The sequence below is a fragment of the Diceros bicornis genome, chromosome 18, assembly GCF_020826845.1.
Source record: "Diceros bicornis minor isolate mBicDic1 chromosome 18, mDicBic1.mat.cur, whole genome shotgun sequence".
NCBI lineage: Eukaryota > Metazoa > Chordata > Mammalia > Perissodactyla > Rhinocerotidae > Diceros > Diceros bicornis.
In genome coordinates, this window is record NC_080757.1 from 395,249 (window position 1) to 421,449 (window position 26,201).

Genomic DNA, 26,201 nt, shown 5'->3' on the forward strand with positions numbered 1-26,201 from the left:
CCAGCGGGGCTGGTTGGGCTGCACTCGGAGAAGCTGCCGTGAAGGAGCGTCTCTGGTTTGGCCGCAGGGTGTGTGCACAGTTCTAGCTTGTCTGTGACCCTGTCTTCTGACCTGGTGCTTCAGCCGCAGGGCGCTCTTTTCTTATGGAGCGTGCATCCACACGTCCTCCCTGCCTGACTCACCGCACTAGTTCTGCCTCTTCTGGAGACCACAGGAGTTACTGATGTCCCCATGCTGCTCCCCTTTGGGCACTTACCACCCAGGTGAAGGCCGTGAGTCGTGTGCTGTGTAAACACAGGCCCCGTCCTGCTGTCGCCCTGCCCTCCCCTTAGGTGAGTGCCCAGCCTGTCACTGCTGGGCTTGTCACTTGCCCTGATCACGTGTGCGCAGAGTGGAGCTTAGAAGGGGCTGCCTCGGGACTAAGTGGGGGAGTGTGGGTTCTTGGGGTCAGACACGTCCTAGTCTACGTTCTAGCTGTGTCCCCCGGCTGTGTGGTCACAAGCAAATACACTGAGTAAGGGCTTAACCCTCCTTGTGGGGTGGTTATGAGGATTGGATGGGACGAATTGGCCAAAAGCTCCCGGCACCAGTGTCTAGAGCATCCAGCAGGTGGTATGTAATGTTGGTGTTGCCAGCCTTTGTTTTCTGAGGCCCTTTCTATTTTATTTAACCCTCCCTTCCCCATACTTTGTTTATTTTCTACCTTCCTTCATCTCCCTGCCCCCGCCCCCCCATCAAAACAGAAGAGAATTACGTACCGTGGTGTCATCTCAGAGGCTGGGAATTCAGTTCGATAATCTGCAGGGGATTTGTGTTTAATTGTGTAAGTGTCTTACTGTGCTGGGGGACAGTGGTGCTCAGGGCGGTTGGGGTGTATAAAGCTGTTTACCACTGTGCTTGTAATTGCTGTGATTAAAATTTTAGGTTTCTGTGGTCTAGTTCTTCGCAATAAACCATTCCTTTCCCTTGTTCCTGTATATTGCTTTGATTCACGTTCTTCTTGACTGATTGATTGGTTGCTTCTCAGTTTGCCCTGATCCTGGAACCTGGAATATCAAGCTTAAAATGATATACAGGTTAAGGGTGACTGGGTTGTGAGTTGCTGGCCCGGAATGGGGTTGGGAGCTGGGCTGGGGCACCCTGTGGGGACTCTGAGGAGGACACAGACTTTGCTCCGAAAGCTTCATGTGGTAAACTTACTGGTTTTGGTCATTGAGATTATGGGCTGAGTTTTCTTACATGGAGCTAGTTTTGAGCTAAATGAACTAAGTACCTTTCGGGGCAGTTGAGACCAGTAACACAATGATCGTTTAGTGTACTAAGACTGAGGAAATCCACGCCTGCCTTTCCTCCATAGCTGCGCCCCTTGTGGGTCACGGTGCTGGAATGTTCTCTCTGGGATCTCCTGTCGTACCCTGCGCTGATTTTTAATTCTCTTCTCTGAATTTCAGGCCAAGTCGTGCGTCTGTCATGTTTGTGGTGTCCACCTCAACAGGCTTCACTCTTGCCTCCACTGTGTCTTCTTTGGCTGTTTCACAAAGAAACATATTCACGAACATGCGAAGTCGAAACGGCACAACCTGGGTAAGGTGCCTCCTGCGATGTCTCTCTGGCCTTGGGAATCGTCCCAGCCCCCGACTTCTGCTCTTGCAACTTTGGGTTGCGGCTCACTCTCCCAGCAGTCCGCTTCTTTTACCTAGAATCGTTTGTGCCCTTGTGAAACTCCACAGGGGAGATGGAAGGGATAAACTGAACTCAAATGGATTATGTACCCAGCTTGCCTTAAGGCATTTAAGTTGGTGTTAATATTTTATGTAACCTTAAATGATAAATTATGGTGGCTCACTGTTTCAGCTGACTTTCTTGGAAATGTTCTTTTTCTTTAATGGGGTATCATAGACTCATCTTTCCCTCTGAAAAGCACGATTAAGTATTAGGTTAGGCAAAAATCCACGAAGAACGAACTTTTTTGTTGTTGTTTTTTGTGAGGAAGATCAGCCCTGAGCTAACATCTGCCAATCCTCCTCTTTTTGCCGAGGAAGACTGGCCCTGGGCTAACATCTGTGCCCATCTTCCTCCACTTTATATGGGACGCCGCCACAGCATGGCTTCACAAGTGGTGCGTCGGTGTGCGCCCGGGATCCGAACCTGCGAACCCTCAGCTGCCTCAGCGGAGCGCGTGCACTTAACCACTTGCACCACCTGACCGGCCCCCACAAAGAACAAACTTAAATGCAGTGTTAGGTTATTGATGGCAGCACGGAGTTGGGTGGACATAGGTGATTTTTATTGCTTGTTTAATGGAGTTTTGTTGTTCTCAATAATACAGGTTCATGAAAAGGCTACCAACACTGGCATCAAGATAATTGACATTTCATAGACTTAGGAATTCAAACTGTCATCATACATTCTAGAAGTTACCTAAAGCAGAGTTTTGCTCTTGGGTTTATCTTTTGACTGTGGTCATTCTTGTTTTTTTACTTCCAAAAGGGATCCATTTATGAAGCACTATCTTAGAAATTAGAAATTATAATTCTGTTTTTTTGTTTGTTTATTGCGGTAACATTGGTTTATAACATTGCTGACTGTGGTCATTAAATGTTTCTCTCCGTCAGAATAGTGTTTTTTGTTAAATGATTGTGAGGTTGTTGGGATATACTTAAGAAAATCACTTTCAAAAGGTCCAAGCCAGAGAACCTGTTGTAGAAAACACTTCTAGAACATTTTTTAGGCCTTTGTAAGTGATAGAGATGGAATTGTGCTAACTTGGTCATCTCCAGTGGACGTGTCTCATTTGTAACTGTTACAGTGAGCATTTGCAAAGAGGCTACTTGGCGTTGGGGGCTCAGGTTGTGACAATGTGCTCCTTGGCCTTTTTGGAGGGAGAGCTGATGGCACTAGCAGTGCTCGCATGAGCTGTGGGTGTGCAGGCTGCCTGTCCCACGAGGGACGAGGCCGTTAGTGGTGCCTTCTTAACACTGTGTGACCAGAGCAACGGGGCGCTGATCAGGGTGGTCTGGGCGTGGTGGAGTTCTGTGTATCTACTTCCTGTGGATCTCTGCTTGTAAACTGTAAAGGAAGGGTATTCCTGCCATGTCTGATTCTCAGACCAGGCCCACTGAGGCTGCTGTTACACCTGGGCTGTGAGTCCACGTGGCTCAAAGGGTTATGGAAAGTTGGAAATATATCTGCACTTCAAGAAGCTGCCTGAAGAATCTTACTGTTACCCGGTATCATCTATAAAAGTCTCTTCAGAAATTTGTGGTGTTTATTCATTTTCTCAACCTGATTGATCAACTCTGCCTCTACTTTGGCTAGAATGAATAAATTTTGGAAAGTTTGCTTGAAGAGACAGAACCCTGAAATGGGAGCAAGATGCCCCTCCTTGCTGTGTTCGAGTCTGTGAATTTATTGAAGGCTGCCTGTGTGTGTTCACAAAGCTGACGTTGGTTTTGTGTGTCAGATGGGGAGGAGGGCAGGGAACGAGAGAGGAAGTGAGGGCACACCTCCCCGAGGGGGAACGGGGGTGAGCAGCCCTGCTCCTATCTGGCCCTTTGTCTCAGTGACCCGACTCGCTGAGTGCAGACTCGTCCCCCACTGTGTGTCTCACTCTGCTGCTCCCGCCTGTTCCCACAGAGCGACGCCGCAGGCTGTCAATATTTTGGTTATCATTTTATGGGGGGTGTTTGCAGAACATTCAAGGGCAACTTAATTGAGCTGCCTAGTGTTGCATAAGGAGCGAGAAACCTTGATTTCCTTGTGGCCAAGTTCTTCTACCTGCTAGAATATCCAGTAGGAGAATACTGGTACCTAAAGTGGATTATTAGAAGCGTTTCTCACTGGGCAGCCAGTTTTTCATTGGAGCAGCAGGAGAGGCCTGCAGTGAGTCCTGTCTGAATGTCGTGGGAGACGCACCTACAGGTGGAGTGTCGGGAGCTGTGGGTCATTGTTGAAGGCCGTGTGCAAGGATGGGAGTACGGTGTGGACGAGAAGGGTCCGACAGCAGTCTGGTGAAAGGGTCTGCTTCCTTTGTCCAGCCTGCCTTCTAAAATCGCCTTGATGTGGTGTGATCAAGTACACACGTTAGAGACAAGAACGTACTCTAGTGTGGTGTAGTCGTCAGCTTTGCGGGTCTGCTCCATCTGCTGGCAGGTGTGCTGAGCGTGATGTTGGGGTCTCAGGTAACCATGAGGCCAGTGCAGTAGAAGAAGATGACAATCCGGGAGCTGTTTGATTTCCTACTTTTTAGTTTCATACAAGTTTTTGTTTTATGCTGAGTCACAAGGGTACGTGGATTTTGAGCCACGAAAGGTGTAAAAGTAATGCCTTTAGCTTTGTTCCATGCATCTTACAAGCGTTATTTTAGTTGCCAAAAAAAGATTATGAGTACGTGTGTGGGAGTGGGGCGAGTGGATATCAGCTTACTTCTGAGTTGATGTTTTCCCTCCATCCCCAGGGTCATCCTGTGACCCAGGGGAAAAGGACCTGCCCATGCATGGTGCCTGTGTCAGCTGATGGCTTGGGAATTCCCAAGTAAGCTGAGGGATAAAAACAAAACCAATAGGAGAGCCCCACAGTACTTAGGGCCTGTCTCCACGCTTCCTGGACAATGCTTCTCGCTCATCCAGGCGGCTGGATTCCTATACTTGATCCTTTTGTCTTGACACAGTTAAGGTTTCATCCTTAGAATAGTTATCTTGACTGTGAAATAATTTTCCAAGGGAGCTGCCTTGATGTGGGTGTTGCTTTGGATTTTTAAATTTTATATTGAGGTGAAATTTGCATAGCATACGGTTAACCATTATACAGTGTACGGTTCAGGGGCGTTCAGTCACTCAACTGTGTTGTGCAGCCACCACCTCTTTCTACTTTCAAAACTTGTTCGTCGCCTCGGAGGAACCTCGTCTCTATTAACTAATCAGTCCCCGTTCTTCCTGGCCTCCACTTGTCTGCTTTCTGTCTCTGCGTTTGCCTGCTCTGAATATTTCCTGTGGGAGGACTCATACAGTATGTAACTTCTGTGTCTGGATCCCTTCTCCTAGCATGTTTTCAGGGTTCGTCTGTCTTGCAGCATGTGTCAAGAATTCATTCCTTTGTGTGGTTGAATGATCTGTTGTGTGGATATTCCTCATTTTGTTTATTCATCATTGATGGACATTGGGGTTGTTTTCACCTTGAATCCTGTTGTAAACGTTTGTGCATAAGTTTCTAGGTGGACATATGTTTTCATTTCTCTTGGATATATACCTAGGAGTGATATGGCAGAGTCATATGGTAATTCTATGTTTAATTTTCTGTGGAACCATCAGACTTTTCCACAGCTGCTGTACCGTTTTACATTCCCACCAACAATGCATGAGGGTTCCAATTTCTCTACATTCTTGCCAACACTTATTTTCGTTCTTTTTTAACTTTAGCCATCATAATGGGTATGAAGTGGTATTTTATTGTGGCTTTGATTTGCTTTTTTTTTGGTGAGGAAGATTAGCCCTGAGCTAACATCTCGTGCCCATCTTCCTCTACTTTTTATGTGGGATGCCGCCACAGCATGGCTTTATAAGCGGTGCGTAGGTCTACGCTCAGGATCCAAACCTGTGAACCCGAGGCTGCCAAAGTGGAGCACGCGAACCTAACCAACACACCACCGGGCCAGCCCCGATGTGCGTTTTCTTAATGACCAATGATGTTAACTGTGTTTTCGTGTGCTTTTTGGTCATTTGTATATCTTTGGAGAAATGTCTATTCAGGTCACTTGCTCATTTTTTAGTTGGCTTGAGTTCTTTGTCTTTTGTTGTACCTTACAATATATATCTCTCTCTCTATATCTCTGTATAAGTATTTTGGAAATATATATATATCTTCTGGATACTAGACCCTTATTAGATGATTTGCAGATATTTTATCCCATTCTGTGGGATGTCTTCTCATTTTCTTAATAATGTTCTTTGATGTGCAAAGTTTAGGTTTTTTTCAATTTATTTATTTATTTATTTTTTTGTGAGAAAGATTAGCCCTGAGCTAACATCCATGCCAATCCTCTTTTTTGCTGAGGAAGACTGGCCCTGGGCTAACATCTGCGCCCATCTTCCTCCACTTTATATGGGATGCCGCCACAGCATGGCTTGACAAGCGGTGCATTCGTGCACGCCCGGGATCTGAACCTGGGCTGCCCCAGCAGAGCGCACACGCTTAGGCGCTACGCCATGGGGCTGGCCCCCAAAGTTTAGTTTTGATGAAGTCCAGTTTATCAATGTTTTTCTGTAGTTCCTCATGCTTTTGGTATCAGATCATCAAATCTAAGACTCCATTGCCAAATCCAAGGTTGTGAAGCCTTACCCCTCTGTTTTCTTCTGAGTTTTATACTTCCAGCTCTTACTTAGGGCGTGATCCATTTCACTTTAATTCTTGTATGTGGTGTGAGGTGGGGGTCTAGCTTCAGTCTTTTGCATGTGGAGATCCAGTTGTCCCCCCCGCGTTTGTAAAGACGACTGTCCTTTCCCCACTGAGTGGTCTTGGCGCCCCTGCCAACGTCACCCGTTTTGTGCAGTGAGGGAATGCTGGTGTGGGGATGGCCTTGCAGAAGGGCGCTAGGAGGGCTGGGACCGCGTGCGTTCCCTGGGCTGGTCATTTCTTGTTGGCTCTGTGCTTAGCATATTTTTCATTGACTACCCTGCTTTCCTGAAATTTCCATCGTCCTCGTTGTAAGCTTGTCTCTGGCCAGATTTCTCTATGGCATCCCCGTGCCGGGAGCTACACCCTTCAGGAGTACGTAGTGCCGAAGCGCAGCCGCCTGAGCTCTTCACGGCGGCCATGGTGTGGACTGTCGCAGATTTTGTTGGCGTTTTCTCAGGTTTTGGGAGGTGCAAGAGGTAGGCGTGGGATTTTTAGATGGCTGTTTTGAGTTTTAATGGACCTGCTTTAGAGGACTTGAAAGATCCACCACAACAGTACTTAGCTGTGTCATGGCAACTTAAGACGGGAAAGGAGATGAAAGCCGTGGTTTATTAAGACATTACTGTCCACCAGAAGGTGTACTGTAGTCCAGTTGTATGTGTTCAATTACCACACAAACCTGTGAGGAGTTAGCTCTGTTACTATCTCCATTAGCCCAAAGGGGCAACTGAGGCTCAGAAAAGTGGGGTGATTTATCTAAGGCGCATAACAAGTAAATGGCAGAGCCAGGAGTAATACTGGTTATTCTAAAGTTGTACTCTTTCCTCCATGCTGCATTGCCTCTCCAGCGTCTGATATTGCTTGGTGAATCTAAGCCAAAAAAATTCTCAATTGTTGAACAGAGATAGTACCTTTTTTCTAGGTGCTCAACAGACTTTATCGTATTTATCTGTACAGTGAAGTAACTAAGAATCCGGTATCCTTGTTTTATAGATGATGCAGCTGAGAAAGTATGCAGGACCCACTCGCAGGTGGGCAGCAGGCAGCCCTGGTTGTCTGATCAAAGGATGTTTTACCACTGTCCTGAAACTGCGAGTAGGCACATAGCTGTTGTGCCTTGTTCTGTTCCTTGTTCTAATAGTATCGGGAACTCTAGACGTAGTAAAACTGTGTCAGGTGGCCGAGAATCCTTGTGGACTGATAATACTCAATGGAAGTTCGCTTGTTTTTTTGTGTGTGTGTGTGAGGAAGATCAGCCCTGAGCTAACATCTGCCAATCCTCTTTTTGCTGAGGAAGACTGGCCCTGGGCTAACATCTGTGCCGATCTTCCTCCACTTTATATGGGACACCGCCGCAGCACGCGGTGCATCAGTGTGTGCCCAGGATCTGAACCCGGGCTGCCAGCAGCAGAGTGTGTGCACTTAAGCGCTACACCACGGGGCTGGTCCCAAGTTCCTTTGTTTTAAATACCACTCTTTCAGAGAAAAGGGAGAGGGGTCCTGATACGTGAGTATTAGGTCTTTGTAAAATATGGAGGTGGCACCTCTCTTCTCACTCAGACTCCTCAGCCCTTGGCAGGAGCTTCCAGAGAAAGTACACATACCTCATCTACTGAGGGTAAACTGTCTGCAGTGGGAGGGAATCTTTTTGTAATAATAGGGTTCTGTGATTTGAGAGGAGAAAAATGGTGCAAACAGTCAAATGTCTAAAAACCTTCTATGTTTAATTTGTGTCTTTAAGCACTATCTTTTAATTTTTAATTAGATTTTTTCTCTCTTCCCTCCTTTCTCTTTTCAGCCATAGAGCTTATGTATGGCGGTATCTACTGCTTTTTGTGTCAGGACTACATATACGACAAAGACATAGAAATCATTGCCAAAGAGGAACAGCGGAAAGCTTGGAAGATGCAAGGTTTGGTTTTGCCGAATTATGTGACTGATTTGTTTCTTAGTCCTGCATTCTCTCAGTCTGTCAAGGGCAAAACTCACTGAAAGAAAGATCAGTATCTGGGGAGGGAGGGGAGAGTGTGGGGAGATAGGATGGCAGCTGGGTTTTTGCAGGCTGCGTTCTGATTTGCTGGGAAGAGCCCGCACACCTGCTTGCTCCCTCCTGTAGGCTCGCCCTAGAGCCAGGAGAGGCAGGTGGGGTGACTGTCTGCCTAGGTGCAAATCCCCACAGCTTTCCGGAGCCGTCTCCCTGCCCCAGGTCCCCGACGGGCCTGGGGGTGCTTCGAGGGGCTGTGCTGGGATTGAGAAAGAATGAGCACCAACACTTATGCTCTCCCATTTGAGGGCGTGTTGACGGACACAGAGCTGAACCAGATGCAGCACCAGCAAGGCCACGTCCCCGTCGGGGGACAAACGGTCCAGTACCCAGATGGCTCTGAAGAGTAGTCGGCCCTTAGCTCTCCAGGGTTCCAGAAAGCGGTCTCCTCAGTAGTAGTAAAAATGTATGCACCTGGTTCCTTCCCAGAGGGTAGACCATTTCCTGATTAAATTATTATAGAATCTCTTTTAAAACTCTTCACTGTTTTGGTTATGTAGAGAATTAAAATTGCCAGGTGGAAAATGTAGGAGTCTACCACTTAAGCCCTAGTTTAGGATGTTGCCCTCTGGCAAAGTGCCTTTGTAGCTATAAGGGAAAACCTCCCCTGTTTCCTTCTTGTGTAGAGAAAACCCCGTTCTTCCCCACTGTGTTTCTTCCCTGTGAGTCTCCTTTACCACTCACACAGAACACTTCACCTCTGACACTGGTCACCAAATGTGTGGAGTTTTCCTCCCACCAAGCAATTCTCTGTGACACCAGCTGGTGTCCTACAATTTAACTCAGTTCTGACACGACCTCCCCAGAGATGGTGTCAGATCCCACAGGCTAAGGGCTCCGTCCCGTGCGGTTGCCCCCCATTCACACGCACGCACTTCAGACGCAGGCCCAGATTCTGACTAATCCGCTGCGGATGGGAGGGTCCCTCAACGCCCTCCTCAGGTTCGATTAATTTGCTAGAGTGGCTCACAGAACTCAGGGAAACACTTATGTTTAGCAGCTTATTAAAGGATGTGATAAAGGATACGGATGAACAGCCAGTTGAAGAGATACACAGGGTGAGGTCTGGGAGGGTCCTGAGCGTTGGAGCTTCTGTTCCCGCAGTGCTGGGGTGCATCACCCTCCCAGTGTGGATGTGCTCACCCATCTGGAAGCTCTCCAAACCCCATATTATTGGAATTTTATGGAGTCCTCCTCATGTAGGTGTGATCAGTCATTAACTCCGTTTCTGCCCCCCTCCCCTCTCTGGAGGAGGGGGTGGGGATGACAATTCCAAGCTTCTCATCATGGCTTTCTGGTGACCAGCCCCTATATAGGGGTCTCCCCCCCACCAAGTTGCCTCATAAGAACAAAAGATGCTTCTGGCACTCGTATCACTTAGGAAATCACAAGGGTTCAGGAGCCCTGTGCCAGGATCTGGGGACGGAGACCAGTGTACATGTTTCTGTTACTCACAGTAGCTGTGGTACCAGTGTGGATTTCTCACTCGCTGTCACTTCCCTGTCCACCATGTGCTTCCGTCATCGGGACATAGGCAGGGATGCACAGGAATATCATGTAACTGTTTTCTCATTGTTCATTTATTTCTTTTTGCTTCCCCTGATTTTTTTGTTTGTTTCTATTCTCAACAGATGCTCATGGTGTACAGCAACAGTAATAGGTACAGTTAGCCCACTTGACTGGTGAGCATCTGTCAACTAGCAGAACTGTTACTATTTACAAAGAGAGCATACAAATTTAGCATCTGTTTTACAGTTTTTTGCCTTTATTCTGCTTTAAAAACAGCCCCATTTTCTGGGAATGGAACAGTAGAAACAGGTGCTCTCAGTGGTCAGAATGGTTTGTGTTTAACAGATCTTTTCTGGAGAACAGTCTCTAACCAACTTCCTATTTTTTTCCCATTTAAAAACTTAGTAACATTGCAGCTAAGTCTGAGTCTGAGTATATTATTTCTTTGTGCAGAACACTTAAACCACAGGCCTAAGAAATGCATGTCCCAGAGTAAAATAGAATTCTTCTAAAATCATTACACAGTTCCGTCTGTCAGTGAGATGCTATGCCTTTTAGAGTTTATTGAATTATACAGAAATTTTAGGGAGTATGGGAGGAGTACCTCTGAGTGAACAGGATGCATATTAGGCTGGAATGTTAGGCTTATTAGCATTTACACCATTATTGTCTTTCATTTGAATCTTTTATGGGTACAGCTGTTCAACAAGTTGTATTTTCAAAATACATTTCAACAAGTGCCTGTCCTTGCTGTCAGTTTCCCTTGCTCCCGGGAGAAGCCTTCTTCTGAGTTGGCACGTACTCCCATGGGCTCTGATGCTGCAGTGTTTACTCAAGGACTAAAGGCTTTGCAAAAACAACCATTTTGGCCTTAGTGTAAGGCTGGCTTTAATTGGAGCTGTTGCTTCCCTTCTCGCAGGAAGCACTTATGCACACGCACACACAGCACATCCTGTAAAGAAACTCCTCCATGTGTTCTGTTAGTCCATCACAGTGTGATGGGTTTAGAAAGACCTCGTGCTGTGGCTCTCCCTCTCTGAAACAGCCTGAGGAGGATTATATGCCACCGCTTTTGTTTATAAACACGCTTGATGAACGTGGAGCTAACAGCACCTGGAACTGTCTTTCATCTGCTTAGGCGTCGGAGAAAAGTTTTCAACTTGGGAACCAACCAAGCGGGAGCTTGAACTGCTGAAACACAACCCAAAAAGGCGCAAGATCACCTCCAACTGCACCATAGGTGGGTGGGTGCGTGCGCGCTGGGGTCTGCCCTCACTCCAGTCAGGCTCACTTCTTGGGCTTTACCGTTGATGTTCACGACACGATTCTCTGTGAGCCCCTGCATGCCTCTCAGTCATCGGTTTGCTCACCAACCGCTTCCTGATCCCCTCTTCTCTGCGGGGACCTGAGCAGGCGTGGGGTGCAGTGACGGGCGGACACGGTCCCTGCCCCGTGGCCCTCACACCAACGGATGAAGCCTTAAGTTCACTCCGGCCGGGTTGACGCCGTGTACAGTAATATGAGGAGGAGGAGTGTGTGTGTGAGGGAGGGTTCCCTGCATTTTCTAAGAGTTCAAGAAGTACATCTTAGGAACTTTTTAAAAAGTTTGTTTGTTTGTTAGAGAGGCTTCTTTCTGGCCTGGCCTGTTGTTATAGAATATCTTTGGTAATTCTATCAAAACATATAATGGCTGAAGTTGGGGGGGTGATGGTAAACATTCCTCAGGACAATTCATATAAAAGTGGCGTAAAAATTAGAGGAATGTTACATTTCTTTTTGCTTCTTGAATAAGTGAATAAAAGAGAATGAGCACATGACGTAAAGGAAGCCATTGCAATGCCATTGGGATTCAGTGGTGCATACACAGTAGTCCCCCTTCGTCTGTGAGGCATACGTTCCAAGACCCCCAGTGGATGTCTGAAACCTCAGATGGTACCGAACCCTGTATACGCTATGTTTTTCGTATACATATGTACCTATGATAAAGTTTAATTTATAAATTAGGCACGGTAAGAGTCTAACAACAATAACTAATAACAAAGTTGGCTTTGGGGCCATTATTAACTAAAATAAGGGTGACGTGAACACAGCACTGTGATACCACAGCAGTCGATCTGATAACTCAGACGGCTACTAAGAGACTAACAGCCAGGTAGCATATACAGTGTGGATACTCTGGACAAAGGGATGATTCACCTCCCAGGTGGGATGGAGTGGGATGGTGAGAGATTTCATCATGCTACTCAGAATGGTGCACAGTTTAAAACTTATGAATTGTTTATCGGGAATTTTCCATTTAATATTTTTGCACTGAGTTTGATCTCAATAACTGAAACCACGGAAGCAAGACCAAAGGTCTGGGGGGACTGCAGTGGTTCAGTGCCCAGGTCACTCTTGCTCTCCGCCTGCCTCCTGCCCAGGTCTGCGGGGGCTGATCAACCTGGGAAACACCTGCTTCATGAACTGCATCGTCCAGGCCCTCACCCACACGCCGCTGCTGCGAGACTTCTTCCTCTCTGACAGGCACAGGTGTGAGATGCAGAGCCCCAGCTCCTGCCTGGTCTGCGAGATGTCGTCACTGTTCCAGGAGGTGAGCATTGGTGACCGCTGCAACGCAGCATTTCTGTAACTACCTGGAACTTTTTCCTTTTTAAAAAAATAAAATAAGGTTGACTATGAAAAAGGAAGGCAGATTTCTAAAACCGGATATAGTGAGTAAATATTTAATATGTGCATTTATTATGGAACACATGTTTTTTCTAAAAGAGGTTGTTAGGTAAGAGGCTATTGGCCTCGTCTTTAGAGGCACACTGCTGACTTAGAGGATGAGAAAGAGCCCTTTGGAAGAAGCGTGACCAGTGGATGACATTTGTCCGTAAATACTGTGGGGATTTCACCCTCCCCACGGCGTCTGCCATCCTGACTCACAGGGAGACTTGTGGACGTGCACGGCCGCTGTCCTGCTCTGTTCTCAAGGAGAGGGGGTCTTCCCGTCTATTGCCAGACTTTTTGAGTCTCCTTCACCGGAGGTCTCTGTCTTTGTGACCCTCTGTTCTGAACATCAGGTTCTGTTCTGCTGGGTGGATCATGGGCTGCACTCAGCTGTGTCTGTCCCCAAACAGCACTCACAGCATGACAGAGCTTAGGGCTGGGCTCAGGCGTCCTTGGGCTGGACCCTCTGTGCTCAGCTCGTGACCTCAGGAAAGGCTGTCTGGGTGAAGCAGCGGCAGCGGGGCTGGTTCCTGCCCTGCAGATTACTGACGGCAGCTGGATGGATTTCAGCATCTAACGCAGGAGCCCGCAGGCACGGCCGAGTCCGTTTTCGTCCGTAACCTCTGGCTGTAGCACCTCCTCCTGCTCAGCAGCCGTCCCCCCCGTTACGTGCCGGGCGCTGGCTGCCCTCGCACGGCAGAGGCGGGAGTGGTCGAGCCCTTGCCGTGGAGACCGTTGGGCCCACAAAGCTGGGATCACGTGCTGTCTAGCCCTGTTCAGAAAACGTCTCCCGAGCCTAACCCAGGCCCCACGCACCGACAGTGGGCAGGGACTGCTGGGTTACAGCAGTGAACAAGCTGAACGACGTCTCTGGGCTAAATGAGAGGGGGCGGTGTGGTTGAGAAACTGCTGGGGGTGGGCCACACACGTGGGTCCACTCGTTTTCACTGGGCGCTTCTGGTGATGAATTCATGTCTGTCAGGGCGTTTTACAGGCTCAGGTTTATTAAGGTATAATTTACGAAAAGCATAATTCGCCTTTTAGTGTACAGTTCTCTTTGTTTTGACAAATGCATGTCATAATTCATCGTTTTGGCTTCTCTGTAGAAAACAGATGGTGGGAAGGGAAAAACCAACATGCAGACTCAAGTCCAATGAGGGGCTGGCCCGGTGGCATAGTGGTTAAGTGCCTGCGCTCTGCTTCGGTGGCCCAGGGTTCAAAGGTTCGGATCCCGGGTGCGGACTGATGTACTGCTTATTAAGCCATGCCGTGGCAGTGTTGCATATAAAGTAGAGTGAAGATGGGCATGGATGTTAGCCCAGGGCCAGTCTTCCTCAGCAAAAAAGAAAAGTCTGATGAGTCCAAATAAAAATACGGTTTGCCAAAAAGAGGAAAACAAAATGGAATCATCTTTGTCAAGCTAGCCATAAGAAATTCTAGGCAGCTGTTAAGTATTTCTTCATTGTGTGTGCTTTGTGTTCAGAGGATAACATTTATTCCTGATAAGAGTTTTTGTTTCCTTTCTGAGCAGTTTTACTCTGGGCACCGGTCCCCCCACATCCCGTACAAGTTGCTGCACCTGGTGTGGACTCACGCCCGGCACCTGGCGGGCTACGAGCAGCAGGATGCGCATGAGTTCCTCATCGCGGCCCTGGACGTGCTGCACCGGCACTGCAAAGGTGCGCTCGGCGCCCTCATCCCTCGGGGGCACAGCGTGGGGGACCTGTTAGGTTTGGTTTGTATTATAATTGTATATTTCCCCCCCCCAGCCTCAGAGAGGTTCTCCATGGTTTTTAAGAGAGGAGGACACCGTTTTGGGTGTTGTCTTCTCATCTTGCTGGGAGTGGAGCAGCGTGGCGATTGGTCCTCTGTCACCGTGATGGTGACAGTGAGCTCTCTATTCTTAATAGGCTTTGGCCTCGAGTCCTCTGCTGCCAGGTTCTGCTTGGCCTGATTTGGGAAGGAGCTTGTCTGCGGCTCCTCTGGGTTATCTTGGCCCGTGGCAGGCCAGGAGCTTCCAGATGTGCTCCAGATACAGCTTAACCATCAAAACTGGCTCCCTCCACCTGGGGAGTCTCCAGACGGACCGATTGATCGTCACTGTAAGGGAGCCGGAGAGAGCTGGGAAAACAAAACAGCCTGCGCACTTGCCAGTGCTTCCCTGACCCTAAGTCAGGTTCATTTTGGGTCCAACCAAGGGCCTTTTACTTTCAGGTCTCTCTCAGGATCTCATTGGAGCTAGGCTCCTCCATAGTGTGGTGCCACAGCCTGGCCCCAGAGGGCGGCGGCCTCGCCAGAGTTTTCAGATTTGTAGATGTTGATAGTCTGGGGGAGGGGCGGCGGGCAGCAGCTTTTGGGCTGGAGGCGGGAGATTAGGACTGAAGAACAAGCCTCAGTGGGTTCCTCCTCAGCCCTCCGCACGGGGGGCCTCCCGGTTTGGAGGCCCTGTGCTGAAGTGGACTGACTCAGGTATCAGCTGAGGGCTGGTTCTCAAGCGGGAGTGTGGCCACAGTCACCCTGAGGGCTCACTGGCGTTTCTGTTTGGTGGGTCTGGAGTGAAGTCAGGACTCTTCACTCCTAATGAGTTCCTAGGTGATGCTGCTTCTGGCTCAGAGGGCACAGTCTCAAGTGGAACCGAGGTGTGCTGGCGGGGTAGCAGAGTTACCTGGTTCTTGTGGCCTCTGGGCTGGTACAGCTAGTTGTAGCTGATAACCCTCCTGGCTCATTTTCTTTTAATGTTGATGTCTTTTAAGGAGCAAAGCCCTGGTTTTCTGGGTCTTGTTGAGTGGCCTCATACTGCTCCTTCTCAGTCTCAGGTCACTGGGCTGCTCTCTTAAGTGCCCTTTGGGGTCTGAGGTTCCAGCTCAGAGATAAGTCTTATTCCAGACTTGAAATAAGACAGCTTGTTCTTGATTCTCATGGCTTTGAGGTTAGGTGTTTTGTGTGTGTGCAGTCACGCACTGCATAACGACGTTTCTGTCAACAGTGGACTGCACGTACGACGGTGGTCCCGTAAGATTAGTACCGTGTAGCCTAGGTGTGTAGGAGGCTACACCACCTAAGTCTGTGTAAATGCACGCTGTGATGTTTGCATAACAACGAAATTGCCTAATGATGCATTTCTCAGAACGTGTCCCCATCATTAAGTGACGGGTGACTGCTTACGTTTTCTCCTGAAAACATACATGTGATCTTTTGAGTGCTTGCCTGAGGAACAAGACAGATGTTGCTTAGTAGCTTGGGTTGTTTCCTGGTATCGAGTGTAACCTGCAGACAGAAAAGAGACGCTGGGAAAGATTATTGAATTACTACTCCACCACCTGAGGATACTTGAGAGACTTCTGTCACCAGCTGTTCTAAAATCTGTTCTAAAAATCAGCTTTTTGAAAATGCATTGCTGTTAAAATGTTCATATGGCAAAAAATGATGAACCATTGTGATCAGCTTCTCTGATATCATGCCATTTGAAATGTCTGAAAAGGAATGGAAGGCTCTTCTCGTTAGGAGCATGTCATCAGAGTTCTTCTGATGCTGCTGCTGGTTCACAGCACCGGAGAGGGCCGTGTAGCCAGGCCCACCACGCACTGGGTTAAGTGTTCTTCTTGTATGGGGTGTGACCTTCACGTGTCTTTTTGGCTTATTTTTCTTTGCATCTTCCTGTATGTATTTTCCCATATCCTAATATTTTGTCCCGTGAATTTGAAATCCTTCTGGGTATTGTTTTCTCACTAATCTCTCTAGGCAACTGCTGTCAGAAGGCACAGTGTCCATCCTTTATTCCTCTGTAATAATTTTACTTTTTTGATATGTAATGTATGTATACAGATGGATACACACACTATCCGCATTGTCTAGTTGCATGAAAGTTAATAGAATGTATACACAATGTATATTAACATGTATTAGACTCCCATATATTCCTGTATCTGCACACACGTATAACTTATGTTGAGCTGGAGAGGGTGGGAGTGGTACTTACCTAGATACGGCTGACTGGGAAACAGCCGTTTCTGAAGTTTCAGAATGCAGGAGCTGGTGAGAAAAGCAGACTGGGCGTCCTGTAGGGGCGCCTTCTGAAGTGAGGACTCCGTTTATGTCTAGTCCAGAGAGAGAAGGAGGCCTTCCCAGGAGTGTCTGACCCACAACAGGTCAGGCCACCTCAGTGGAAAACCATTTACTCAGTTATTCTCTGATCAAAAAAGGAAATCCATAACTCCCCAGTTATTGGGCATTGGATACATTTTGGAACCAAGATAGAAGTTAAGGAGATCTTTTTAGGGAGTGGAGAAAAAGAAAATTGAAAATAAACTGGCTGGGTTGTGCCCCGTTCCCCGCCAAGTCTCTTTGTTGCCCTGTTGAAAGTGTTGGCTCGCGTCGCCTCATCCTGCCTCTGCGGGCCAGTGGCCTCGCCCCTGGGGTGTGGCTCTTGGAAACTTGCTGACTTGGGGCGTGAACTTGAATCCCAGAGCTGCGTTCTTTCCCCAGGTGACGACAATGGGAAGAAGGCCAACAACCCCAACCACTGCAGCTGCATCATAGACCAGATCTTCACGGGCGGGCTGCAGTCAGACGTCACCTGCCAGGTCTGCCAGTAAGTGCTCGGCTTCTCGGGACACGGGCCGGCTCGTCTGGGCCGTGCCAACCAGGCCACGGTGTGGGAGCCCCATCCTTCCAGCAAGACTGACTGCTCTCTGCTGCTGCTTAGTGAACGTCGTACTGTGTTTCCAGTCACAAAACTGTTGTGTTCTGAGAGGGTTTAAAGGCTTTAGGCTCCTGGAGCCTGACGTTCAGTCGACGCCACTCCCATCCTCCGCCTTGGTGGTGCGTCAGTGGCCCGGTGGCCATTGCAGGGGAGCTGCGGCAGCAGCAGCCGGCGGAGAAGCAGGAGCAGACCCCCAGCGACGGGTGTTGAGATGAAAGAGCTGCGGTAGGAAAGACAGGAGAAGTGAGCAGGTCACCCTGAGTTCGGGTGTCGTCGGGGCAGGGTCCTCAGGCGTGCTACCCTTCATCTGGAGGCCGTCCTTGTCACTGTCCATGCCCAGCACTGTGTGCATGAAGCTTTCCCCCACGTCTCTGCTTTCCTGAGGGTCCCTGACACCAGGAGCCTAGTCAGAGAGCCCCCCTCGAGAAGGACTAGACCACATGTGGCAGATCCTTGGCATGCGTGCTCTAAGGGCGTCAGTTTTAATTATTTGATGGTTTCGTTTTCTCCAAAGTAGTGTCCCTGATTCTTTACAAGTGAAGTCTCTGTGCCTAGAGCTCACACTTGCTTCCCAGGAGGAGAATGCATCAATTGGTGAGGTCAGAAGAACCTTCCCATTCGACTGCAGTGCACTCCCATGTTTTTATTCCATTTCAAATTTTTTAAAAACTCTGGTCATGATCCACGAAAATTATCGCAGAACCTATAATGGATTACCACTTGCAGTTTGTGAGGATAGACTAGATATTGGAAAATGGTCAGTTTTGCCTGTGTTACAAATGCAGTTTTCTGTTACATAGCATGTCGTCATGGGCTGGCCCCTAAGCAGTGTTAGACCCATAGTTTTAAATAACCTCTTAGTTGGCCCTGTGCTGCTGAATTCCACCAGTAGGAGGTTGTCTCGGATTTACATCCTGTCCAATATGTGTAGTAAGTTTCCCCATCTGTGAGTTGCTTTTTGTATGTTTTGAAATAGATCTTTAGGAGGGAGCTGGCTTTGTTAAATAGAGCACGAGATGCCGCTGTTCAGCCCGGGATGCTGGGCCTGGTTGGTGCATACTCTCACTGTGGGGTGTGCCTGGAGGTCTAACTTATTAGCTAGGCTACCGGTTCCCAGGTCCCAGGGAAGAACTCCGCAGTTCTCTGGTGCTGCTGAGATAGATCCATTGATTCAGAACCTCTGGACATGGTGCCCAGGAATTTATATTGTCCAAAAGTCCCCCAAATAACTGATGATCTTCTGGTTTGGAGACCATTGCTTTAGGAGCAGCCTCTGCCATAAGTGGTTTGTTCCCGTGCTCTCCCTCCCCAGGCCCACCTCGGGAGCCCAGGACACACTGGGTGTGAGCGCTCCTGCTTTTCTGACCCATGTCGTTTGGATGACAGGGCGGAGCTGTGAGAGGATGCTGAGGTCCGCTCTCTCGGGGGATGCCACTGCAGCCGTGTGTGGATGTTGGTGCTCATGTGCTTCCTCTCCCTTTGCTTCTAGTGGAGTCTCCACCACAATAGATCCCTTCTGGGACATCAGCTTAGACCTGCCTGGTTCTTCCACCCCCTTCTGGCCCCTGAGCCCAGGGAGTGAGGGCAGCGTGGTGAACGGGGAAAGCCACATGTCAGGAACCACGACGCTTACGGACTGCCTGCGAAGGTAAAAAGCCTGTCTGCACTTTGTAGGGAAAGTAAGGCCTTGTCTGTCCGGCGGTTGTCTCCTTGCCTCGAGGCTGTCAGAGTCAAGTCCTGACAGGGACTTTAGTTTCAGGGCCACCCAGGGCCCCAGTAGGATTTTCTTTGACACGTTCAGTATAAAACGTGAGAAAAGATATGTCGCCCTGCAGACAGCTACCACTGGTGCCGTGCCCAGTGGCCCTACTGATTTGTCACGTGTTTGCAAGTTAACTAGATATTTCTGTTCACCAGCCTTGTGTTGCGGGGTGTCTGTATCACAGGTGTTATCCCCTCCATGTAAATTAACAGAGCCAAAGAACAAGTGTGAGGCTCCTCCCCATCTGTGACAGTAGCCTGTAGCAGCATCTGCGCTGGGAGAGTGGGCCTTGTCTGCCCGTGGTGGACGTGTGTCTCGAGTCCCGCACTCATAGTTGGGATTGATTTGTCCATTGACACGTCGTTGGTTGAGACAAGTGATAAGATCTGGGATGCTGTAAAATGTATTTAAATAGCGGTCACATACAATTGTGGGGAAACCAGAAACCTTTCTGGAACTTTGAGTTTAGTATTTCATAGCTTTTCTTTTCTTTTTTTTTATTTATTTGTTTTTGTTTGTGAGGAAGATCAGCCCTGAGCTAACATCCGTGCTAATCCCCCCCCTTTTTTTTCCCCCCTAAAGCCCCAGTAGATAGTTGTATGTCATAGTTGCACATCCTTCTAGTTGCTGTATGTGGGACGCGGCCTCAGCATGGCCGGAGAAGCGATGCGTCAGTGCGCGCCCGGGATCGGAACCCGGGCCGCCAGCAGCGGAGCGCGCGAACTTAACCACTAAGCCATGGGGCCAGCTGGCTTTTATTTTCTTTTAATCGCATTAGTTGAAGGTCACTGCAGATGAGTCCTTGTTGGGTGTAAGTGTTCCTATGAAGAGGGACAGGTTTCTAGGTGTTTACCTCGCTGTGTAGTCAGCAGGCCCAAAGGTGCATATGTAGAATTTTAAAATGCATCAGCTTTGTTACACTGATAGATCTAGATATAAATGGAGTATCCAATTTTTAATTTGGAAAACAATCAAAACCAAAAAACATTTTTCAAGCAAGTCTTTATCTCAAGTTTCAATAGAAGCAAAGCTTTGCCCACAAAGCAGGATCGTAACCAGGTGCACACATCACATCTGGTGATGGGTCTTGTAAGCCCCTCTCACATCCACAGGCTTGAGCTGCCCCCTCTTCTTTCTGGGCCACTGCTGTGTTGAAAAGACAAGAGGGTTTGTCCTTGGACTCCACACCCTGGGTTTTGCTGTGCATCTGTGGGCTGGTTCTCGTGGCTGCAGTGATTGCGCTCAGATGCTGCCCTCCATCCCTCCTGCTCCATGGGATCCCGCTGTTCTCCTTACGCTTCCACAGCTGGCCCCTCGTGGGGCAGGCAGGCTCAGCTTCGGTCAGGGGGCATCGTCTCACCCTGGTGAGGTGACGGAATTTCCAAAGGATGAATGAGGGTTTCTAGATCCGGTTGTGAAAAGATTGAATTTTGTATTTGTTTTTCAACTTTAAAAATTTGGCATAAACTGCATTGAAACATCTGTTTTATGGAGAGTTTTTTTTGTTGGTGGTGCTGACGAAGATTAGCCCTGAGCTAACATCTGTTGCCAATCCTCCTCTTTTTGCTGAGGAAGATTGGCCCTGGGCTCACATCCATGCCCATCTTCCTCTATTTTACATGTGGGAAACCTGCCACAGCATGGCTTGAAAAGCGGTGAGTAGGGCTGTGCCCGGGATCCAAACCTGCGAACCCCGGGCCGCTGAAGCGGAGCGCGATAACTTAATCACTATGCCACCAGGCTGGCCCCAAGATAAATATTTTTTAAAGTGATGAGGAGAAAGAATGAAGGAAGAAATGGTTTGTTTTTTTTCATTGTGGAATTATAAACATCCCTAACTTGATGTACGTTTTTAGTAAGGAAATTGGTTAATTGAAACTATTGAAAGTGATAACTCTTCTCTTACCTCTCCCATCTTTTTCTCCTAAAACATATTTTTTAAATGTATTATAGATTCACAAGACCAGAGCACTTAGGAAGCAGTGCCAAGATCAAGTGTAGTGGTTGCCATAGCTACCAGGAGTCCACGAAACAGCTCACCATGAAGAAACTGCCCATCGTAGCCTGCTTTCATCTCAAAGTAAGTTTCCAGAAAACAGGCTCTGGCGTCAGACTGTCTTTAGGTCCCCAGTACAACTCGGATCCTGTTGGTGGGTGTAGAGTACATTTAATAACTGGGAGACCCAGTCAGGAACGTGAAGAAACAAGGGGGCGAGGAGTCTCAGCTCTGCCCCCTTCCGCTCTTGCTGGAGAGGCTTGTCGGGAGAGGAAAAGTGGTTACTTCATCAGGGGAGCGGGGCGCCAGTGCCTCCCCTGCGGATGGGGCTTGCTAAGGTGTTACTGCTCCTCCTGCCCAAGTCCTTCCATCTGCTCCCTAGGTTTTCTGCTTTTCTTTTCCCTGAAAGCAAACAAAGACCCTTAGCACCAGGGTCTACTCCAGGGATCAGCAAGCTCTTTCTGTGAAGGGTCAGATGGTAAATATTTTATGCTTCACAGCCACATGCGATGTCTGTTTCGTATTATTCTTTGTTTTATTTTATGACCTTTAAAAATGTTGAAAAAAAAACTCTTGCTAGCTTGCTGGCTGGGTTTGGTGGCCCCTGATGTGGTCAAAGGAATCTTTTGTCTGGTGCAAAGAACAATATATTCGTTTTTGCTCCCTGGGGTTATGGATATTTGTTCTGTTTTCTATCATCTTACACTTTGCTGGGTTTGTCGTGAGATTACTTTTTTGTACATCTGGTGTTTATCACTTTGAACAACGATGTCATTTCCAGACTTGACTTGAACCCCATAGATTAGATTTATATGGATTGATACTGTGTTACTGAGTCTGTAAGCTCTGGACGTGGCCAAAAGGCAGTTCAGAAAGTAGATGGAAAGCCCACTTTTGGGAGCTCACAGAGAGGCACCATCGGAGGAAGCCCCTCACAGCCCCGTTCCTCTCCCTCCCACTTCTCACCCGTTTCTGTAGCGATTCGAGCACTCAGCCAAACTGCGGCGGAAGATTACCACGTATGTGTCCTTTCCCCTGGAACTGGACATGACCCCCTTCATGGCGTCCAGGTATGAGAGGGTTTGCGGGGCTGTGTCTGGGGTCAGGAGGGTGTGGCTCCATTAGGTCAGTGGTCGCACCAGGTCCCTGTGGAGGCGATTGTGACATCCATACAACCGCCCCTGCTCAAACCGAGTTACCATCCTGACCTTAAGCCCAGGCACATTTTAGTTTAATGAGTTGTTCTTCCTCAGATATTGTGTGTCGGCTCTAGGTTTTCCCCAACAGTCCTTGATTAACTTCAGACTTGGGAAGTCATCAAGGTGGGATCGCAGCACGTAGGCGGCGTTTTAGATGATGGAGCTGATTCTGGAATACAGATAAACGTAGTTGATTTTGTAGTTGTAGAGTCCATTTCTCTTGTTTTCCTTTTTTTTTTTTGAGGAAGATTACCCCTGAGCTAACATCTGATGCCAATCCTCCTCTTTTTGCCATGAAAGATTGGCCCTGGGCTAACATCTGTGCCCATCTTCCTCTACTTTATGTGGGACGCCGCCACAGCATGGTTTGACAAGCAGTGCGTTGGTGCGCACCCAGGATCCAAACCTGCGAACCCCGGGCCGCCGAAGGAGAGCGCGCGCACTTAACCACTATGCCACCAGTCCAGCCCCCATTTCTCTTGTTTTCAAATCTTTATATCATAGACCACTGAAAGTTACCCTCCAAAAAAACCATGGCACTAACATATTAGAGATGTGTTAGTTTCCTAGGGGCACTGTCACAAATCACCACAGACTTGGTGGCGCTTAAGCAACAAGGGGCTGGCGGGGCTGCAACCCTCGGAAGGGCTGAGGGGAGATTCTGCTCCTTGCCAGAGCTGGGACCACGTCGATCTGGACTGGCTCTGGCTCCACATCTCGTGGCCGGTGTGCTCTTTGCCATGAGGTTCAGTTTGCCAGCCTGAGCCTCGGTTTCCTCACCCTAATGCGGGGATAATCTCTCCTACAAAGGAGAGTTGTTGGAGCTCGAAGGCGTGTGTAAGGTGGACCCAGCGTGGGCTCTGGCGTGGTGGGGCCCCAGCAGTACTAGTATTGCGTTCAAGCCAGGCGTCTCTGGTTCGTCATTTTAAATGATGCTGAGTCTGCTGCTGTTTGTTACAGCAAAGAGAGCAGGATGAACGGACAGTACCAGCAGCCCATGGACAGTCTCAATAACGATAACAAGTAAGTGGTCCCCTGTGGTGCGCCCTGGGCGTCCTGGAGGTGAGCAGGGCGTGTGGGACTTCGGGTCGGCCTTGCAGAGAGGCCCCCGTCCACGTGTCTCGGCGGCGACCTCGTGTGTGAGGGCCAGGGACACAGCTCTCGTTCCCCTGGGCCGCTGGCTGCTTCCTGTCCTGCTGCCCGTTGACCTTGTTGAGGACGAGTAAGCCCTCCGTCAGGAGAGGGCGTTTCACACTTGCGTCATAAACGCTCCCTCCTGTCGTAGGAGCCCGACCCCTGGCCCTGGCCCCTGTGTGTGAGGGAGGGTCGGTCTGGTGGCTCAGTCCGAGAGAGAGCTCAGCGTCTTTGACCTGGGCCCCTTGGCCTCTGCCTCCCCTCGGCATCGTGATGAAGCCTCTGTTCTTTCCCTCACCATCCTTTTCACTGTTGCTGGGATAGGAAGAGTGGAGGGAGAGCGTGGTTACAGACCTCTCACCGCTGGCTGCTGTCGCCATCTCCACTAACGGGGGCTTTGGCAGAGCAGCTCAAGAGCCGAGTGGGGCCGAGCCGGCCCTCTTGCGCCCTCCCGCTGTGCGGCAGCTCGGGTTCCTGCCTGCGGGGTCACCGTCTGGGGTCAGCGGGCGCCCCTCACCCTGCAGCCTTCTGACTGCGTGGGCTGTCTGGTGTCCGGGGGTGATGAAGTTGGGTTAACTGCTGCGTCTCTCTGTTCCTTCCTCCCAAACCAGATACTCCTTGTTTGCGGTTGTTAACCACCAGGGAACCCTGGAGAGCGGCCACTACACCAGCTTCATCAGGCAGCACAAGGACCAGTGGTTCAAATGTGACGACGCCATCATCACCAAGGCCAGCATCGAGGACGTGCTGGACAGCGAAGGGTACGTCCGGGGGTGGCAGCTTGTTTCCCCACGTGTACATCTGACTCGAAAGCCACGTCTGTTTTCAGTCCCGTTCATGGAGGTTCACCTTCGGTTGCTGAAGTCATGAGGCTTGCTCAGGACGGGGTGCCAGCCTCGATCGGTCCCCGTTTGGGAGAGAATATAGCTGACCAGGGCACGCTGGATTAATGCACAGAGAACATGGTGGCAGTCATTTATTCTAACCACAGTGTGAGCTGACACACCGCTTCCTTAGCAGCTCCTCTTCTCTTTATTTGTTCTATTCCTTCCTGGCACGTCATCGTCCACCTTTAGCTTTGCTGAGTTCCTAGTCTTGAGCCCGTCAGTAGGATTCCTAGCCCCAGGGATGAGCTACCGGGAATTCGGACTCTCAGTCTCAGGCACCTGGACTTGGTGTTCTGAGCAGTGGGGAAGCCCCTTGGGAGCACGTATGTAGGCCAGTTTGTGTTGGAGAGGACAGCCCTGTGGCAGTGAGGAGGCCGGAGCAGAGGTGGATTTGGACTGGAACCCGTGGCAGGAGTCTCCCCAAAGTAGCCCCCGACACAAAGGCAGTGGCAGTCCCAGACGAGAGAGGCTGTGTTCCAGAGCTGTGTAGGAGGCAAGGCTGACTGGACTCCTGACTGGCTGGTAGACGGGCAGAAGGACGGGCCTGGGGGCTTGGTCATTAGCTGGGCATGCTGCCACTACCGGGCTAAGGACCCTCCTCGTTGGGGACTAAGAACCAAAAACCATCCAGCCAAACAGTCACACTGCCGTCGCACGCCGAGGCCCTGGTGCAGGTGTCCCGGTCGGGGAGGGTTCGTTCTGCTTTAACTTCTCATGGATTAGGACGTCAGCATGCTCTCTGTTTCCACTCCTCAGGTACCTACTGTTCTACCACAAGCAGTTCCTGGAGTACGAGTAGCCTTATCCACAGCTGGCCAGAAGAAGTGAAGGCGATGAATTGGCAAGCCTCACAGGATGATCCCCGACCTCCCCGACAGGACACCGCCACCCACATGGAAGTGCCCCGGAGCTCAGGGTCCTCTGCGGCCTGGGTCCAGAGGCGGCCCCTGTGGGTGCCCAGGACCGTGGTGTTTGGACAAGCACTGAGGTCGGGCTCCAGGAACTGCATAACGTGAAGGCTCTGCTCTGCGTGGGCAGGGGCGGGGGAGATGTGTCACGAGTGTGTCTCCTGTGCTCCTCAAGAAAGTGTGTGGGTGACGGGGGTACCCTCAGCGTGGAGCAGCCTGGCCCCGGTGCTTCAGTTCAGCTGCACGACGGCGCAGAGTTTAAAAAGGCGCCAGCTCGTTTTAGAATTATGGGTCCATTAAAGCAGTAGTGGAGACAAAAGTCCTGTGCAGGGACCGAGGACTTTGCGAGTATCTTTCTCTTTGTGAGTTTTAGGATTAGGTATACGTAGTGTGGAACTTTTAGCCTCCGTTTTATCAGCAGACAGGAAGAACCGCCCAAGCCTGCGGAACTGAAGACGCTAACTGGGGTTTCCAGCCATGTCTGTTCTGCAGAGAACTTAGCATCAGACTGCATGTGGAGGCACCAGCCCAGGTGTTGTCTCTCGGTTTTCTGAAAATAGGCATTTTCTTACCCCCCCTCCTTTCCTCTTTTTCCACAATGGTGAATTTCATAAATGTAATGATAGTAATGTGAATGAATTATTGAGTTTATACTGAAATCTAGATAGTTTTCCCTTTTTTCTTGAGAGTGAATCTTGCTTTTTAATTGGTGCTGTTTTTGCTGCGCCCCCCCGGGCGTCCCTGTCCTGCTTACAGCTGCTGGGTGCCGCAGAGGAGGATCAGGCTGCAGCGAGTAGCTGTCTCTGTCACGTGACTCTCCTGAGTAGATGAAGCCTTTCTCAGTGGTTTCGTTGTCTCCCTTTCTCGTAGTTCCTTCCTGGCCTCCGGTCCCTCTGGCTGGCCTGCCGCTGCTTGTTGGCTGGAGTGTGGGCGTGCAGCTGGCGTGGCTGCCAGG

General features: G+C 49.4%; 1 protein-coding gene across 3 annotated transcripts in view; it reads left to right on the forward strand.

Moving 5' to 3' along the window:
* Nucleotides 1-25,905, forward strand: part of USP22 (ubiquitin specific peptidase 22) — a 39,636-nt gene extending 13,731 nt beyond the window's left edge. For 2 of the 3 annotated variants that reach the window (XM_058559487.1, XM_058559488.1), the window contains exons 2-13: nt 1,452-1,584; nt 8,192-8,305; nt 11,085-11,186; nt 12,367-12,536; nt 14,190-14,337; nt 17,144-17,249; nt 18,850-19,008; nt 21,076-21,202; nt 22,097-22,188; nt 23,278-23,340; nt 24,063-24,212; nt 25,095-25,905. In XM_058559487.1, coding sequence (XP_058415470.1) covers nt 1,452-1,584; nt 8,192-8,305; nt 11,085-11,186; nt 12,367-12,536; nt 14,190-14,337; nt 17,144-17,249; nt 18,850-19,008; nt 21,076-21,202; nt 22,097-22,188; nt 23,278-23,340; nt 24,063-24,212; nt 25,095-25,137 — 1,407 coding nt within the window. In that variant the 3' untranslated portion in view covers nt 25,138-25,905. The remainder of the gene's footprint in view (nt 1-1,451; nt 1,585-8,191; nt 8,306-11,084; nt 11,187-12,366; nt 12,537-14,189; nt 14,338-17,143; nt 17,250-18,849; nt 19,009-21,075; nt 21,203-22,096; nt 22,189-23,277; nt 23,341-24,062; nt 24,213-25,094) is intronic. The other variant, XM_058559489.1, reaches the window with a different exon arrangement.
* Nucleotides 25,906-26,201: the final 296 nt, after the last annotated feature.